The 16429-nt window shown below is 45.2% G+C and overlaps 3 protein-coding genes across 6 annotated transcripts in view; 1 reads left to right on the top strand and 2 right to left on the bottom strand.

The window, feature by feature from the left end:
- LOC117580345 overlaps positions 1-6359 on the bottom strand; it is a 100960-nt gene extending 94601 nt beyond the window's left edge. For 2 of the 4 annotated variants that reach the window (XM_034266851.1, XM_034266852.1), the window contains exons 1-2: positions 3716-6353; positions 792-3049 (exon numbers count right to left, since the gene is read on the bottom strand). In XM_034266851.1, coding sequence (XP_034122742.1) covers positions 792-3049; positions 3716-6267 — 4810 coding nt within the window. In that variant the 5' untranslated portion in view covers positions 6268-6353. Of the gene's footprint in view, positions 1-791; positions 3050-3179; positions 3260-3715 lie in introns of those variants that run through there. The other 2 variants (XM_034266854.1, XM_034266853.1) reach the window with 2 other exon arrangements.
- Positions 6360-11694: 5335 nt separating this feature from the next.
- LOC117579439 lies at positions 11695-12438 on the top strand. The gene is made up of 2 exons (XM_034265325.1): positions 11695-12340; positions 12413-12438. Exon 1 carries the CDS (start codon positions 11770-11772, stop codon positions 12298-12300), a length of 531 nt encoding a protein of 176 aa, XP_034121216.1. The 5' UTR covers positions 11695-11769; the 3' UTR covers positions 12301-12340; positions 12413-12438.
- Positions 12439-14619: 2181 nt separating this feature from the next.
- LOC117579210 (trypsin-1) lies at positions 14620-16182 on the bottom strand. The gene is made up of 3 exons (XM_034264979.1): positions 15753-16182; positions 14905-15473; positions 14620-14819 (listed from the first exon to the last, which is right to left on the bottom strand). The coding sequence occupies exons 1-3, from the start codon at positions 16126-16128 to the stop codon at positions 14646-14648; spliced, it is 1119 nt and encodes a 372-aa protein (XP_034120870.1). The 5' UTR covers positions 16129-16182; the 3' UTR covers positions 14620-14645.
- Positions 16183-16429: the final 247 nt, after the last annotated feature.

Below are 16429 nucleotides of genomic sequence, written 5' to 3'. Positions count from 1 at the left end.
CTGCACGCCAAGATTCCACAATCGATCATATAACTGATGTTGGCTCTGCTTGTCTTCATTAACATTGTTCACTTAATCCTATCTTGTAAAACAAACCCATTGTGAAACAAATTGAAAGTTAAACTTAATTTACGTAGCATAATCCCGGCCATAAAAACAATACCACTCCACGCCACAAACTCTAGACTATTCCCACACACATTGTAGGGTCGGTGTCGGTCCCATTAAAACCCTAAGCAAAATAAAAAAGCCAAACAAAACTCTGCCATAAAGTCCATTAGTGGCCGTTTTGCATACGCAATGGCCGACAGAGAGGACCAGAGTCTAGAGGAAGCTGAAATTGCTGTCAATTTGATAACTGGGCAGGGTCCAGCGCTGCCAGAATTGAGAGGGAAAATTAGATGGTGAGGCTGTAGACCTCATTTGGGAGCTGGTAATTGCGTGCAGCGTCGGTTTACAAAGGGGGAAAGGCTGTCAAAAAATCAACTAAGTAAGGGGGGAGGAGAGAGAGAGAGATGCAACTTAGCGTTTGGGCAAGTACAATGCATATTGTGTGGCATAAAGTGTTGGAAAAAAAACTTGCATAGAAAAAGATGCAAGCCGGCAAAGCTAAAATTATATTAAATTATTATTGGCTTAGCAGAAAATGTAATTGCCAAGACTTGTGAATAAAAAATTGTTCTACTCTGAAATTAATTCTTCCATTAGATAAAGTATCTATTATTCTTAGAGCTTAACCAATTTCAACTCAACCAAATGAAACCAAAAAGTCAAACCAAGTCATCACTCACCTGATTCGTGTTCACTATTGAGCGACAACGTTGACACATCCTCAGTGGATCCGGTTATGTCCGCTAATCCAGGCACAGGTTTGTCATTGTCATCCTCATGCTCATCCTCATCCTCGTCGGTAAGATGGTTGTTGTCAATGAGACTGCTAGTGGCAGCGCTGAGATTGCCATTGATGACCTCGATGACACTCTGGACCGAATCCATCGATGATGTGGCAGATACCAAAAATGGTGCTGTTATCGGGGTGGCCGTGGACACCGACGAGGCTGATGAGGATGTCGACGAGGACCCGCTGAGAAGGCCATTTGAGTCCCTTGGCTGTTCTCCTTCTCCCTGCTGCAGTCGCCCTTCGTCGGGCAGTTGATGGCTCTCAAAATGCAGGTCATCCAGCAGCAGCTCGGGACTTTGGTCAATAGTAGAGATCTGGGTTTGAACAGCGGGTGGCACATTCGGTAAATCGACGCTCGCCAGGGTGATAATTGGTTGACTCTCCACCTGTTTCTGCTGTTTTTGCTGCTGCTGTGGATGTGGCTGCTGCTGATGCTCCACACCCAAAATGATGCGCTCTAATGGCTTTGGGGGCGTGGTATCCTGACTGCTGCGTCGCTGGCTGGGCGTGGGCTTTGGCTTGAGCCCAGATCCACTCCCATTGGCATCTGCCGTTCCTGTTCCTGTTCCTGGCAACTCACTGCGCTTGCTGGGAACTGGTGGAGGCGATGTCTTGGGCTTAATCAGAGTTGACGAAAGTTTCGGCTTGTTTGTGGGCACAGGAGGCTTCGGCTTAGACTTGGAAAGGATAGTGGGAACTTCCTGATTTTTAGGTGGTTCGATAATGTGTTTGTGTAGGAGATAGCCTAGGTCATCTTCAAGGGCAGGTGAGATGACTTGGTTAGAGTCCATCTGGATTAGTTGGATTTCTTCATCCATGGTCTGGATTTCTTCCTCTATGCCTTTCACTTTTGACTCTTCTTTGCTGAAGGACTGCTTCCTGATGTTGACTTCTTCTTTCACTGGATTTTCTTGATCTTTCTTCACATTAACTTCATCTTCCATGGCTTGTTCAACTTCCTTAGCTGGCATCTCTTCCGAAATGTTCACACCTACATCATCCTGATTCTCGACATGCTCGAAGGCACTCAGGTCGAAGCCGTCCTCGTCATCAACCTTCTCCAGATTGTACAGTTTTTCCGCCTCCTTCTTGACCTTCTGATAGCTCTCGATTAGCTTCTGGGCCTCCTCTTCGAGACGTCGCTCCTCCTCCGTCTTCTTGAGCAGCTTGGCCCCTTTCTTGACTGCTGCTTCCTTGGTCAGTTCCAACTTCTTGGTCACCTGCTTCTCACCATCCTTGGACACCGTCAGGGTCTCACTGAGCTCCCTCTCCAAAGTGGCCTTCTCCGACGCGTGGCTGCCGGCGACAGCTGCCCCGTTGAGAGTCTGCTGGCCCTCCAGGTAGGACTCCTGTTCGGTCTGCTCGCATTCGGTGTAGGTGGACATGCCTCCATTCTCGGACAGCTGTAGCTGCTTGCCACATTCGGATAAGGTCAGAGTACCCCTCTCGATACTCTGTTTATCCTGTGGATTTTCCAGGCGCTCCCTTAGACGTGTCTCCGCCAAAACGGTGGCAGTCAACGGCTGCAGCAGCTCGTCTCCGTCTCCAAGCTCGAGCAGGTTGTCGTTGCTGCTAATCTTCTTGAAGCGGGCACTGCTCGTCTTGGATCCGGCGCAGGTCACCAACTGCTCCTCCCCGGTCAAGGCATCCTTTGCTCGCAGTTCGCTGAGGGTTTGCTCCTCGCTTAGGAATCTCCGTTCCTCGTGTATGGTTGTGGTCGATGTCACCAGGGGTGGGTCTGTGCCTTCCTCTCTCTCCTCATAGGACTGCAGCTTGAATGCAATGTCTGGACTAAGGTTGGAGATGCTGGAGGAGCTACTGCTGATTTTCTTGGTGGTAGTCACCCGGGTCGTTGTGGTCCTTTGGTTTTTCACGATGCTGCTCTCCTGAGTGGAACTACTTTCCTGGATGGAGCTGCTATCCTCCTGGCAGGACTTTCGGGACGTGTGCTTGTGATTCGTTTTGGTTTCAGTGGACGTACTAAGACCCTCCTCGACAGGGGTCTCTGTCGGGGCACTCTTATCGTGTGCGTCATGGTCAGTAATCTTATCGACACTTAGATTCAGCTGGGTCAGTCCATCGTCGTTAGCCTCCATATTGGACGTCGGCGCTTGCAATTTGTTCAACTCCTCCGGCTTGATAATGGTTCTGTGGGGCAGCAGAGAAAGAAAATAACTTCAATCAGTCAACAAAATGAGTAATCATAATTATGGGTTCTGCGTATCGGGGTCCCGATATGCTAATTGACTCTGTTTCTGTTTCTAGCCCCCTTTCGCACCTGTCTGGGCAACAGCGAACGGAAATTGAATGCCAGTTGAGAGAGAGGTTCTTTTGTCGATTGAACCTTTGCCTAACGTTTCCAAAATAACACTGGCATTTCTCTATACCTTTTTGCCATTCCGAAGCACCTTATCGGGCGGCTGGAGCTGCAGCTGGAGCTGGTGCCTGGGCCGGTGCCGGGGCCTTTATCAGTGTGTTAGTAAACACACCGGCATTTTGTCTTATCAGCTGTTGCTTTTTGTTTCGTTTTATTTTCGTGGGTGTTACCCCTTTACCCTTTCCACCCTGTGATTGTGTTATACACAATCGCATTCTGCCAATAAATGCATCGTTTTCTGGTGATGCCTGTACTCCCCTTTGGTACTGCGGATACATACCCTCCTCAGCGGGGACCGGGAGATTGACTAATGGTAGATACTTACTATTCAGAATCAAGAATACTTAATTCTCTTCACTGATAGCTACTGTGCAAATTCACCCTAGTTCCCCCATTGTAGTCAGTGAATCAATAATCTAGTTTGTTAAAAGTCTTACCCATTTGTCAGCGACTGCGGTTCCAGAGATGAGAACTCCTCCTCGACCTCACCAATGGTGGGCAGCATATTCGAGTGCCAGAACATATTGAAATAGGCCTCCGAAGGTCCCGGACCGTTGATAAGTTCGGGAGGACCTAGCTTCTCGCCGTCCTCACAGATGTACTCTCTCTCAGCTGCATCGACATCGTCGTCATCTTCGTCCTCGTCTTCGCCGCTGGAGCTGGAGTAGCAAGTGGTGGTCTGATGGTCGTCGACGATCTTTGTGCATCTACCAACGACCAGGGGCGGGGGAGATTCTCTGAAGAGATCAGTTGCCTCGGCTGCCACGGCGGCCAGGAGGGCCGTAATATCACGTTGGGGCTCGGAGGTGCTATCTGTTATCTCCTGTTTGTGCACCAGATCAAAGAGACTTGGGAGCTTATCCTCATCTTGAGACTTGCTCTCGTAGGTCTGAATCTTAAAGCGTATTTCGCTGATGCTGGTGGGGGAAGGTGTGCCCACTGGTGTTGTCCTGGGAGTAGCTGGCGGTGTGCCTGTGCCGCCTTGTTTAAAGGTCTGCATGCTCAGCGTTGGCTGCTGCTGTGGTGGCGTAGTAGGCAGCATCTGAAGCTTTGGTATCTGTGTCTTCTGCAGAGACTGAACCCGCTCTGGGGGCTTGGGTTTGGGTCCCTTGGGCGAGCGTCCGTTGCTGCCGCTGCTGCAATTTGAGCTTATGCTCTCCAAGGAGTTCATGTTAAAGTTGTAGCTGTGGTTGGAGTTGGTGCTGCCACTTAGCAGTACGGGAATGAAGGTCCGTTCGGGAGTCCTGGTGGGAGCCTCTGCGGAGTAGGCTCTCTGGAGAGGCGGCCGCCCTGCAGTCATAACGGGGCTGGACTCCTTTGACTTGCTGCGGTACAGGTTCAGCTTGAGATCTGTCTCGGACTTCTGCTTCTGTAGCAGACGAGGGATGCTGGAGCTCGTGGTTGACGGGACAGAGGATGAGGCGTGCTTTGACACGCTAAGGGGGGACCTTTGCGACGGCGGTGTGACTACGGGAATGCGAGACTTGAGCTGTGGCGACTGTTGTTTGATAGGTGACATCTGCAGCTTGATCTCCCCTTCGGTTTTAGCTCGCGAAAACTTCGCCTTCGGAATTTTTGTTGAGCTCGGATGCATCTCCTTAACCTCATTTCTGGGTGTCTTAGGAGAGTTTAGCTGGGGAGGAACTATCTTCTCATTTGTCGGAGTCATAGGTGAGTCTGTGGCGGGCACCCGAGGGATATCCACTTCAATGGGCAGCTTAGTTATTTTCTCATTTGTCGGTGTCGTAGGTGAGTCTGTGGCGGGCACCCGAGGGGGAGCCACTTCGATGGGTAGTTTAGTTAGCGATGGCATCTTGCGAGGCATGGGTATGATGGATCTCTTCTTTGGCTCTACTGTGGCCAATTGGACCCTTGGCTTGGGAGTGGGCGTTCCCTCCGGACTCTTGAGTACAACGTTCTCGTACACGTTCACCTTCTCTGTCTTGAACTCGACATTTTCATAGTTGTTGCCGGGTATGAGTAGCTTCGGGTGACCTAGAGATTGCTCCAGGTGGAATTCCTCCTCTAGGAGGGTGAACGGCTTCAAAACCTTGGCCAGGTCATGGCCATTGAGACTGCTGGCAACATCCGTGTCCGAGGAGTAGTTGGAACCCATTGAGAACTTGTCAATCACTGTGGATATGGTGCTGGCCGTATCGTCCGACTCGGAGCCCGCCTTCATGGACTCTGCGAAGAGGTTTATGTAGTAATCGGCATCTGGCGGTGGAGTCAGGGGCTTCTCGAACATCAACTGAACCTGATTGGGTTGGGCGGGCGGCTCTCGGGAGTTCTGGCGTCTCACCAGCTTCCTTGGAGGCACAGGCGGCGGTGGCGGGGGCTGGGCATTTAGTGTTATGGAGAGCTGTTCCAGCTGCTGTTGTTCTTCCTCGCTGGGCGGCTTCTGGCCAAGGCCGTTCCTCACGATCATCTTGATGGCCACACTGTCCTTGAGGCAGCGCACACAATCGATGCGCGTCATTTGGCAGACCTCACGTCCATCAATGCTGATGATCTCGTCGCCCTCGCGCAGGTGACCCCAACTAGTGGCCACCTTGGAGGCGGGACTCTCAGCAGCGCAGGATTGTATGTAGAGCTTCTGGACTAGTTCGGTGTTCCGTGTGCCCCCCTGGAACTTCAGGCCGAATCCCAAGCGCTCCCCCGGCAGACGGTAGACAGTGACGTCTTCCCCCTCTCTGCTAATCTGCTGGGAGGGGCTCTGCTCCTGCTCCTGCTCCTCCTCCTCCTGCTTTCGCTGCTGGAGCAGCTCCATCTCGTTGATGGTCAGCACTGTTATGAATGAGGAGGCGAAATTGGGCTCCAAGGAGCTTTGCCGCTTGACTAGCGTCTTCAAGTGGCTCGAGTCTTTGGTGGACGATGTTGGATCGTCGACTTCCACAACCGTCACGTAGTCATCATCGCTGGTTGCTGTCTTGGCGCGTGTGCTTTCTGCTGCTGCTGTTGGTGTTGCTGTTTTTGTTGTTGAGGCCATGTTGAGTGTTGTTGTCGAAAAGCTCGCTCGGCATGTGTATGCCAGATCGTATGCGCACTGGCTTAGGTTTATGTCTCCAGTAAAGCTTTGATGGCGCTGTCAATAAAGAAAAGATGAAAATTTCGCTTAGTCAAGTTATGAACCAGAACCATTCATACTTATGTAGAGAATGCGAATGGTACAAACTTTTGATATTTTCAAAAATTTTACCATTTATTATTTTAGACATATAATTAATAATCAATACCTACAATAATTTCCGTAAGTTAATTAAATTATTTCCTTGGCCATGTCAAGTAGAAATTATGTACATAAAACTGTTTCTTCTATTAGTATACCCGGTACTCGAAGAGTAAATAGGGTATATTGTATTTGTGTGAATAACGGTTGTATGTAACGCACAGAAGGAAGCGTTTCCGACCCCATAAAGTATATATATTCTTGATCAGCATCAATAGACGATTCGATAGAGCCATGTCTGTCAGTCCATCCGTCCGTCTTGTTTGTCGGCTAGTTCTCAGGTACTATAAGAGCTGGAGCCACCAAATTTTGGCTCCAGACTGCTGTATGCACACACTGAAACCAGTGTATTTCAAAAATTAGACCCGCCCCCTTCCGCCTGTGCAGAAGGGCGAAAACCTCCAAAACCTACAGTTTTGAAGACAAAAGAAAACTAAAAACGCCATTCCGTAGGGAATGACCAAATATATCAGATCACCAAATTGGGATCCGATTGGATCATTATTATTGCCACAATGGAGAAATTAATTAATTAATTTCCAGTGGCTAAACCCACCCTGTCCCGCAGCTTTTGTTGTTCTTTTTACATTCTCTCATTCACACTCTGCTTCTGCTTCACTCGGCCCCTGCCTCTGCCCTCCCCCTGTCGATGCCTCTACCGACTTTTAACCCACCCCGTCCCGCAGCTTTTATTTGTTTTGTTTTTTGTGTGCGGACGGTGCCTCTGCCACGAGTCTGCAGTGTGTGGGTCTAGGGAAGGGCGCCGAGCTAACGGAGCGTGTTGGTGTGAGAAGTGTTATAGATGTAGATGACAGATAAAGAAAAAATTTAAAATTTGACAAAACACCGCTAAGGTGCAGATGTAGTACTGAGTGCCGGGTATAAAAGTTGTGACTCGTAAAAAGCGTCTCACACGTCCCTTCTCGTTTTTCATAAAAAACAAATTAGTTAAAACTGTTTAACAATTCTAAAACTGTTTCTAATATTTTTCTTTGAACTGTCCGGATATGTACATATTAACTTTAGTAGCAGGTATTTTGGAAAACTCTTGAAAAGGCCAAGACTAAAATTCATAAGAAAGTTAAAGACACACTTTTCAACTGGTCTTCTCTCATTTATTTAGTGGGCTTTTCTTTTCTTTTCTTTTCACTGTCCAGACTTGTAACTTTCTGTTTTTTCTCTATCTGCCATGTTCCACTGTCAGCAGAGCTTGAAAATTTTGTATTTATGCACTTTGGAGCGCCAAAAATTCTCGGGCGGCACCTGTCAGTCATCACTCTGAGCAACGCAAAAACAGTTCGAGAGGAGCCCCAGTCAGTGGCAAGGCAAATGTCTGGGGATAGGCATGGAATGGAGGAGGAGCTGGAGCAGAGAATTCTGGATGGACAGTGGCGACTGACTGGCAGCCTTTGTCGTTGCGCATAGAAGGAAAACAAAATTTAGAAATATAAGGGGAATGGGAATGGTTGAATGGGAATGAATGCCAGGAAAAATGCCATGCCTCTTGTGAAGCCCTCTCTTGAATGGGGCTGACACACTTCGAGCTTTCGAGGAGGATGCTGAAGAGAGAAAACGGAAAGAGTAAGTAGTAAGTACTCGATGTATACTAATATATTGTGCTCCCTGTAATATAAAGTCAAGCGCGATACTGTGAGAAAACTTGATTCGATTCCATTAAATTTCCATTTACTCGGTACTCGAAGAGTGTATAGTTTTTGTATACACATATATCTGTATGTATATGTCAGTATTTTGTATTTGTGGGGAAAAAAATATTGAAGTACACTTGTGTGCGCATACAGTCATCTGGATGTCTCTGAGTCTCTGAGATACAGGCGCTCAACAAGACGATCGGATGGACGGACAGACAGACATGGCTAAATCAACTCGGTTATTGATGCTGATCAAGAATATATGTGGGGTCGGAAACGATTCCTTCTGTGTGTTACATTTTTCCCCACAAGTTCAATATACCCTATTTACTCTTCCAGTACCGGGTATAATAACTAAAATGACATTCAATATGTTAAATAGTTAAATTGCAACAAATTTAAAAATTAGTATCGGCACATTTTGGGAAAAACCGATTCCTATTTCATACCGCTACCCAAATTGTGGGATATGTATAAGAACATAAATGTACGGCAGAAAAAAAGTAGCTCTCCTTTAATCGGTCTTTGGGGCCCAAACCAAACTGTCTGCCACATCGTCTAAAGGTAACCATTTATATAATGAACTGATTTCAAATTTGTAATGTGCCAGCGCCCGCGAGGCGAATGCTGAGACTGGGGACGTCTCAAATGGACCTGCCTTTAGTCGACTTGTTGGCCTGTTCTCGTTCTGGCTCCCTTCATTGGTAATTACCAGGCACCGGTAAAACAACAGTTATGTGAGTTAAAAATAAAAATATGGAGTATCGAAGAGTCCGATAGAATAAAAGCGACAGAAAAGGAAAGAATGGGAAATGGTGTATCAAATAGAAAATGCTCTATAGTTTTAAGATTGATTTCGGGAATATAAATTCAAGGTCATATGTATGTAGTTGTATTTAATTCAAATAACAATCATAAAAATAACCCAGTAAACGCCTCTATCACACCAAGATGTGAACCTCATTTAGATAGATACATACATATGTATGGACATACATACATATATGTATTTATGTTCAACGAACGCTGAAGATTGCGTAGTTATCTCTTCTAAACTCTTCAAAAATATCATACACATTTCTTGTGAGGGTATACAAATAATACTTCAGTAGCGAAAAAAACAGTAAATTGAAACAAGTTTAAGAACTGAACCGACCAGTGCTGGTGCTGTGGTTATTGGTCACCTGTCCTCTGGTATCCACCCAAACATTCACAGGGGGAACCGAGGAAGGGACGCAATATGATTTGGCAACTTTTTTCCAGGCCTGCAACTCGTAAAAAGAAAAAAACTTCGCTAAACCATCTGCTCAGAGGCACCAGCAACAGCACCTCCAACCCAATCCATTCCACAAGTAAAACCCACCTGACTGGATGACTTTTTGTGGGTGTCTTTGGTGCGAGATTTTTTGCGGTGGCTTTGAAAATTGTTTTGATTTTTTTCTTCGTTTTGCAGCATGTTGATTCCTTCTTTTTGCTTGATAAAAAAGAAAGTTTACAAATTTTTAAGTCGTTTCATATTTTTAAATTTTTAACTCGTACATTACAAATTTGAGGAAGCAAGAAAAAGAGCTTGTGGTTACCGCGTTTTCGTTGGTCGTACTCACAGAGAAAATAACTCAACTGTGTTTGATAGAGTTTTGCTTTGTACTCTTTTGTCATTTGCTTATTTATTGCGCTGCTCATTGCGACTATATGGAAAAAGTTAATCCGACTATTTTCCTCAAAATTGGTTATTTGAATTTGTCAAGAAACAATTGGGTGTGCGGAAAATGAGGAAAGATTTGTGTAAATTTGCTATGGTATGGACATTCAATTAGTTAATTTAGCAACTCATACTTTAACGTTTTCTTTCCAATTCACTTCCCTTCCCTTGCCATACCTTTAAGTTAAGTGCTTGCTTCCTGTTTATTTTCCTTATTAACTTATTCAAAATTGCAGTTAGCTTATATAACATTCATATGTACTCAAACAAGTATGCATATACATACATATGTACATACGTATGTAACTCATCCAAATGTATCTAAAATTAGCTCACACGGGAGTAATAAATGAGAAAACGCTTCTGAAGCTAAGAGCCAAGAGGCCAGAATTCTTTTCGTGATTTCTACCCCTTTCTTGCTCATTATCTGTACTTACGCAAATTACACTACTCGACACGATTTTTGACTTTTTAACTTTTTATGAAAGATCTGGGACTTAAAATGATTTGATAATACTTTTTTTTCTATGCCAAAACTTGTTTTTAAAAAATTTGTAATATCTGGTAATTTTTTAACGCTTTCTTGAAAGGAAGTGCTTCTTTTTCACACAGCTCAAGTATATTTAATCTGGGTGTAATAAACTTAGTCATTATTTAAAGCTAATGAATGCATCTATACACACTTTGTGGTTTCAGCTTACCGTTTGGGAAACATTAAGCTTTGAAATGAAAAAAATATTCATTTTTGTGAGGGATTTTTTACGAAATATTGGATTAAAAAAAGTCTACTCTATTATTTTGTTATGAATAGGTGAATTAATATGGCGTCGTTTAAGGGTTTGCTCGTCAAAATCTATGGAGAGACGGCTGAGCTAAAATTCAAGCAACCATAATAAAAACCATAGTTCTTTGACAATTTTTAGAGCCCTCAGTCTATCAGAAAAAGTCGGTTTGGTTTGAAGCGGAAAAAAAAAAATTAGATTTTGTCGAGTAGTGTTATGGGAAACGAGTACAGCAGTTTTTGCCCTCGCTTGGAAAAAGTCAATGCTTATGCTAATTTCTTTCTGCCGCGAGCTTCCTTCTCTCCCCTCTTTGCAGCCCCACCCATTCGAATGCATTTTAATTGCACTTTTTCCTGCTTTTCCAGCAACTAATAACTGGCAATTTATTAAAATGTTTTGCGGTTTCTTCAGCGAAGTGCTTCGATAGCGGGGGAAACGGGAGCTAACTCAACGCTTAGTACACTTTTGGACATAAGCTTTTTGTTGTAATTTAATTTCATAAAAAAGAAGTAGACAGAGGAAGAGGAAAACACTAAAGAACTGGATGTTTTTTTCCCCATCAGAGCCAAATGCGTTCAGCGAGTCGTGAAAATTTCTCTACAGAGTCGTTCGCGATTTATGTGAGAACTATGTTAAATTAGCCAGCGAAGCGTAAGGCTCCTCTCTTCTCACACCATTATACTAGGGCTAACAAATCTGATAAATTTATCAAAGACCGGCAAAAACAATTTTGAGAAATTTTAAGGTGAGCAACATTGCATTATATCGAGGGTATGTGAACTAGATCTTTTTGGGTGAAACAAAGTTGAAAGGAGAATTGTACGTTTTGGTTGTCTTATTTGCATCTCCAATAATTTGACCTCAATCTTCATTTAAGAGAAAGCGTTCATGTTACCACAGTTTTTCAAGAATTTCGAAGATGAGGTCGCCTAACTTTGTGTGACATGGTATTCATTGTAATTAGGGATGCGTTTTAGATATTCGCTCCAATATTGTCTTTATCAACGTATGCAACGTGTTCGCTTCGAAATGAAAGTCAAAATATCTTTTCAAATTCAAGTCTTAAATCAAGGCAAAAAATTAACTTAATTTTCAATTCCTGTGAAAATCCGCCCAGTGCCAAGCGATGAGCGAGCCCAAGGGACCAATTCAATCAATTAGATCGAGTGAGCCAGAAACAATATCAAGTACGGAGGAAGCCGGTAGTCTACTCGATAGCCTACACCTACACATCTTCCATCTGCTGGAGGACCAGGCGGTCCAGCATCATCAGCTCAGTAGGGAAACATCGGAGGCACGCATGATCTTGGCCAGAGTTCGTCTGCAGGAGGGCAACCAACGAACGGCAGTTGAGGCCCAGCTGCCCCGATGCCGTCCCTACAAGGCACTTTGTCGGTTGGTCGAGGAAGCTCGTGCCTGGGGTACCATCGTCAATCTGAATCGATTGGCAGTCGAGCCCTGTCGGGGATATCTCCAACCGGTGACGAACATTTTCGGCGCCCTGGTTCCGATGAGCCTGCGAGTGGCGAGTCGAAAATGGGAACGCTGTGTGGATCAAATTGTGGACTGTGCCAACACCCAAAGAGAACTGCAGGCGTCTATATCCTCCATTAGGCAGCTTAGAAGGTCTCTCTATCCGAGCTATCCTCATAAATGAGCCGCCATGGAAGGCTAGGCGCTTAATTTCTAAGTAAAAAGTTCTGCACTTCTTTGAATGGAATCTAGAAAGAATTTGTAATAAATAGATGATTTTTTCCACATTCTTAAAGGTAATGGAAATACATAAATATGTACCAACTTATGTCGGTAAAATGTTCTTCACCACCAGTATATAACTGGTTAAATCATCCGCGTGTTTTGTTAAATTTCTATAATTGGATTTTGAAATAATTTATAATTGTCCCTTCAATAGGGATTTGGATTGGTGAGTGACTGGAGTTGGAAAGGAGTCATTATGAATAATTAGTAAACATAAATACATTCATATTATAAAGGAGTTCAATTACACTCTGCATCGAAGAAATTTTGAATTATGTGAATATGGCTAGATTTGCGATTAAAAATTACCGTTTTGCCCCACAGTTTCTCTCCCTCTTTAATTTGTTCGATAACCATCGCAATGCCGGACATCAATTATAGTCTAGTTAAAAATAAAATCAAATGCCAGAGCAGCCAGCATTGACGACATTGTCGACTTAGTGGCTAGTCCGTCCCCGACTGCCACTTCGCTCCCATCAGCTCCACTGCCGCCGCCCCTTTTCCCAATTATGCGGCATTTTCTTTGGCCCCTAGCCACAAACGAGTTTCTTTCCGCCGAGATATCTTTGTTTTGCTGTATTTCTGCGACATGCATCGGCAACTACAACAAAATACCAGAAATAACTTTAAAATCCATTAAACAACTGTAGGGGATGACGGCACTGTCGCCTGCCGCCCAAAGAGATAAAGATAAAAGTTTTGTCAACTTTGGCTCTCGGAAGGCAGAAGAAGGAGGTTGTCAAGTGATAACAATGTGTCAGTCGATAACAAGAGACAACGTCCTTGGCTTCAATTTTCGCTGTCTGCCACAGCATCAGCTTCAACTTAAACTCCGACGCTACTTAGCTCGAACTCCTAGTCCGACTTCGCTTATATTGATTTTTGCAAAACATTTGTGGATGAAAAAAGTGAAAGGCTACTCTGAAGGGTATCCATAACCTGTTTCCACAAACATTTATGCAGTTTTTTTTGTATTTCTTTGGCATTAAGAAAGCCAGCTTGAAGTTGATAGAGTTGTGTGGGTCCCAAAATACCTCCAGAAATGTCTGTCCGTCTGTCCGTCTCGTTTGTCGGCTATTTCTCAAACACTATAATAGCTAGAGCCACCAAATTTTGGCTCCAGACTGCTGTATGCTCACACTGAAACCAGTGTTCCGTAGGGAATGACCATATCTATTAGATCACCAAATTGGGATCCGATTGGATCATTATTATAGCCACAATGAATAAATTAATTTGCAGTGGCTAAACCCACCCTGACCCGCAGAGTATTTTTTTTTTGCACATGCTCTCATTCACACTCTGCTTCTGCCTTTTCCGTCCCTCTGCCTCTGCCGATTTTTAACCCACCCCGTTCCGCAGCTTATATTTGTTTTTATACGCGGTACTCGAAGAGTAAATAGGGTATATTGTATTTGTGGGAAATAACGGTTGTATGTAACGCACAGAAGGAAACGTTTCCGACCCCATAAAGTATATATATTCTTGATCAGCATCAATAGACGAGTCGATAGAGCCATGTCTGTCAGTCCATCCGTCCGTCTTGTTTGTCGGCTAGTTCTCAGATACTATAAGAGCTAGAGCCACCAAATTTTGGCTCCAGACTGCTGTATGCACACACTGAAACCAGTGTATTTAAAACCTATAGTTTTGAAGATAAAAGAAAACTTAAAACGCCATTCCGGAGGGAATGACCATATCTATCAGATCACCAAATTGGGATCCGATTGGATCATTATTATGGCCACAATGAAGAAATTATTTCCAGTGGCTAAACCCACCCTCTCCCGCAGCTTTTGTTGTTTTTTCACATTCTCTCATTCACACTCTGCTTCGCACAGACACGTCTCTGCCTCTGCCGCGTATCTGCCCTGAATCTGCAGTTTGTGGCTCTAGAAGAGGATGGTTGTTGATGTAGATGTCAGATGAAGAACAAATGTAAATCATGACAAATAACCGCTAAGGTGCAGATGTAGTACTGAGTGCCGGGTATAAAAGTTGTGACGCGTAAGAAGCGTCTCACACGTCCCTTCTCGATTTTTTTGTGTGCGGGCGCTGCCTCTGCCTCTGCCGTGAGTTTTAAGTGTGTGGGTCTAGGGAAGGGGGCGAGCTAACGGAGCGTGGCAAATAACCGCTAAAGTACAGATGTAGAACTGAGTGCCGGGTATAAAAGTTGTGACGCGTAAGAAGCGTCTCACAAGTCCCTTCTCGTTCTAACAAGAATGTGATTTATTTGTTGCCTTATTAATAAATACAATAACATGAGTCTCTAGTATTGACTGCTATCCAATCCAAATAACGAGAGACGCGAGTGTAGACTCCGGGAGCATCGGGCTTGGCACAGCCATAGCCGAAGGACACCACTCCAGCCAGACGGAAGATGCGATCCCTGACGATCAGTGGACCACCGCTGTCACCCTGCAAATAGGAAATTGAATCATGGTAGGAGTCATCAATACGGATGATTATGGTGAGAGCCGAGAGCATAAGCCTGAGAACCAACCTGACAAGCATCGCGACCTCCAGTGCGCACATAGCCAGCACAGAGCATGGTGTCCACAATCATGGACCTGTAGGAAGTGGCCCGGCACTGAGCATTGGTGATGATAGGGACGACCACCTCCTGCAGTACACTCGATGTGGCGCCACCCTCTTCACTCAGACCCCATCCCGCCACTATGGCCTTCTGGAACTCAAAGTTCTGCAGCCAATGGGTGGGAAGGCAGACCGGCCGTATTGTATCAACCAGCGGAATGGGCTGATCCAGTCGCAGCAGAGCAATGTCATGCACAAGGCTGACAGGATCGTATCCAGAATGGGCATGTGCAAAGGCCACCGAGCGCGTCACACCTAAATGGTTCGAGCTTCTGTCCAACTGAAGGAGACGCACGGACACGCCCCGCATCTCCATGCCATGGACACAGTGAGCAGCGGTCAGGACATAGCGATCATTGATCAATGTTCCGCCACAGAAGAGAAGAGTTCCGCGTATAATTTGGGCAATCCATGGGTACTTGTTGGTCCGCACCTGGGTGCCGCCCACAATTCGATTGACGTTGGGCACGCCGCAGGCTAGAAGAGGATTTGGTCTGGTCTAGAGAAAAGAAAAAGGGTCTGTGATAGGAGCCGGCTGTACCAGGGAATGAAGTTGGACATTTCTGATGAAGGATGCATATACTAAAATCGGAACACTCCCGTGTCAGCATTAATCAATAAGGAAAAGCTGTGCATCAAAGCGTATCCAATAAGCCAATTAACCGATTCAAACTCGAAATTACAATGCTTATCCAACCGCTGGAATCGATTCATTCCCCGGCGCATTTCGCCGATTCAGTCTCTGGCTCTACTCACTGCAGCTGGCACATCGATTGACGCGGAACGCCTTTGCACCGCCGCCCTCCAAGGACGAGAAGGAGCCTGAGGTGGTGGAAAACGATGAGGAGGCTGAATCCAACGGAGTCTCACTGGCCCCGCCCAAGACACTAGATAAGATTTGCTGCTTTTGGCCCTCAATCAGATCATCAATGAAATCCGATTGCACTCCAGGCGGTAGGCCGGAATCCGGAGTCGTAGTCGAACTGCCATTGACTGGCAGAGCTTGCAGTCTTTCTGGTTTGGTATAGAAATAACCGCGAGGAGGTGCTTTATAATTATAGACAGCAGAGCTCCAGTTTAAGCCAATACCCAGACACAAAGCGAACAGAAAGGTTTGCGGATTGAATTTCATATTTTCGTCTTGCCGGATTAGAATCGAATTGAACCGAACCGAACGAAACGCGCAACAGAGCCGGACTGATGAGAAGAGTTCCCTTTTAAACTGCTCTTATAGTCCACTCGATCGATCTTCGAGCATTTATATATATGTACCCATTAAAAACTTAATGAAGAACTAAAACTGTCCATCAAAATATTTTATCAGACAAGCTCCTTTGCATATTCATTAAACTCACTTCAACCGATCATGTCTTCGCCGACAAGCCCTTTATCATTACGTGACCTAGTTCAAGATTTATAAGAGGAACCCCAGA

Source organism: Drosophila guanche, unplaced genomic scaffold, assembly GCF_900245975.1.
Source record: "Drosophila guanche unplaced genomic scaffold, DGUA_6, whole genome shotgun sequence".
In the NCBI taxonomy this organism is placed as follows: domain Eukaryota; kingdom Metazoa; phylum Arthropoda; class Insecta; order Diptera; family Drosophilidae; genus Drosophila; species Drosophila guanche.
Note: the sequence above shows the minus strand (reverse complement) of the source record. Positions and strands in the feature narration are given on the sequence as shown.

Excerpts from the sequence above, each read along its gene's own strand:
- LOC117579439 (XM_034265325.1), top strand. The coding sequence starts at position 11,770 with ATGAGCGAGCCCAAGGGACCAATTCAATCAATTAGATCGAGTGAGCCA.
- LOC117579210 (XM_034264979.1), bottom strand. The coding sequence starts at position 16,128 with ATGAAATTCAATCCGCAAACCTTTCTGTTCGCTTTGTGTCTGGGTATT. Across the intron at positions 15,474-15,752 it reads CAATCGATGTGCCAGCTGCA|CCTGCGGCGTGCCCAACGTC; the intron begins GTGAGTAGAGCC and ends ATCCTCTTCTAG. Across the intron at positions 14,820-14,904 it reads GAGGTCGCGATGCTTGTCAG|GGTGACAGCGGTGGTCCACT; the intron begins GTTGGTTCTCAG and ends TCCTATTTGCAG.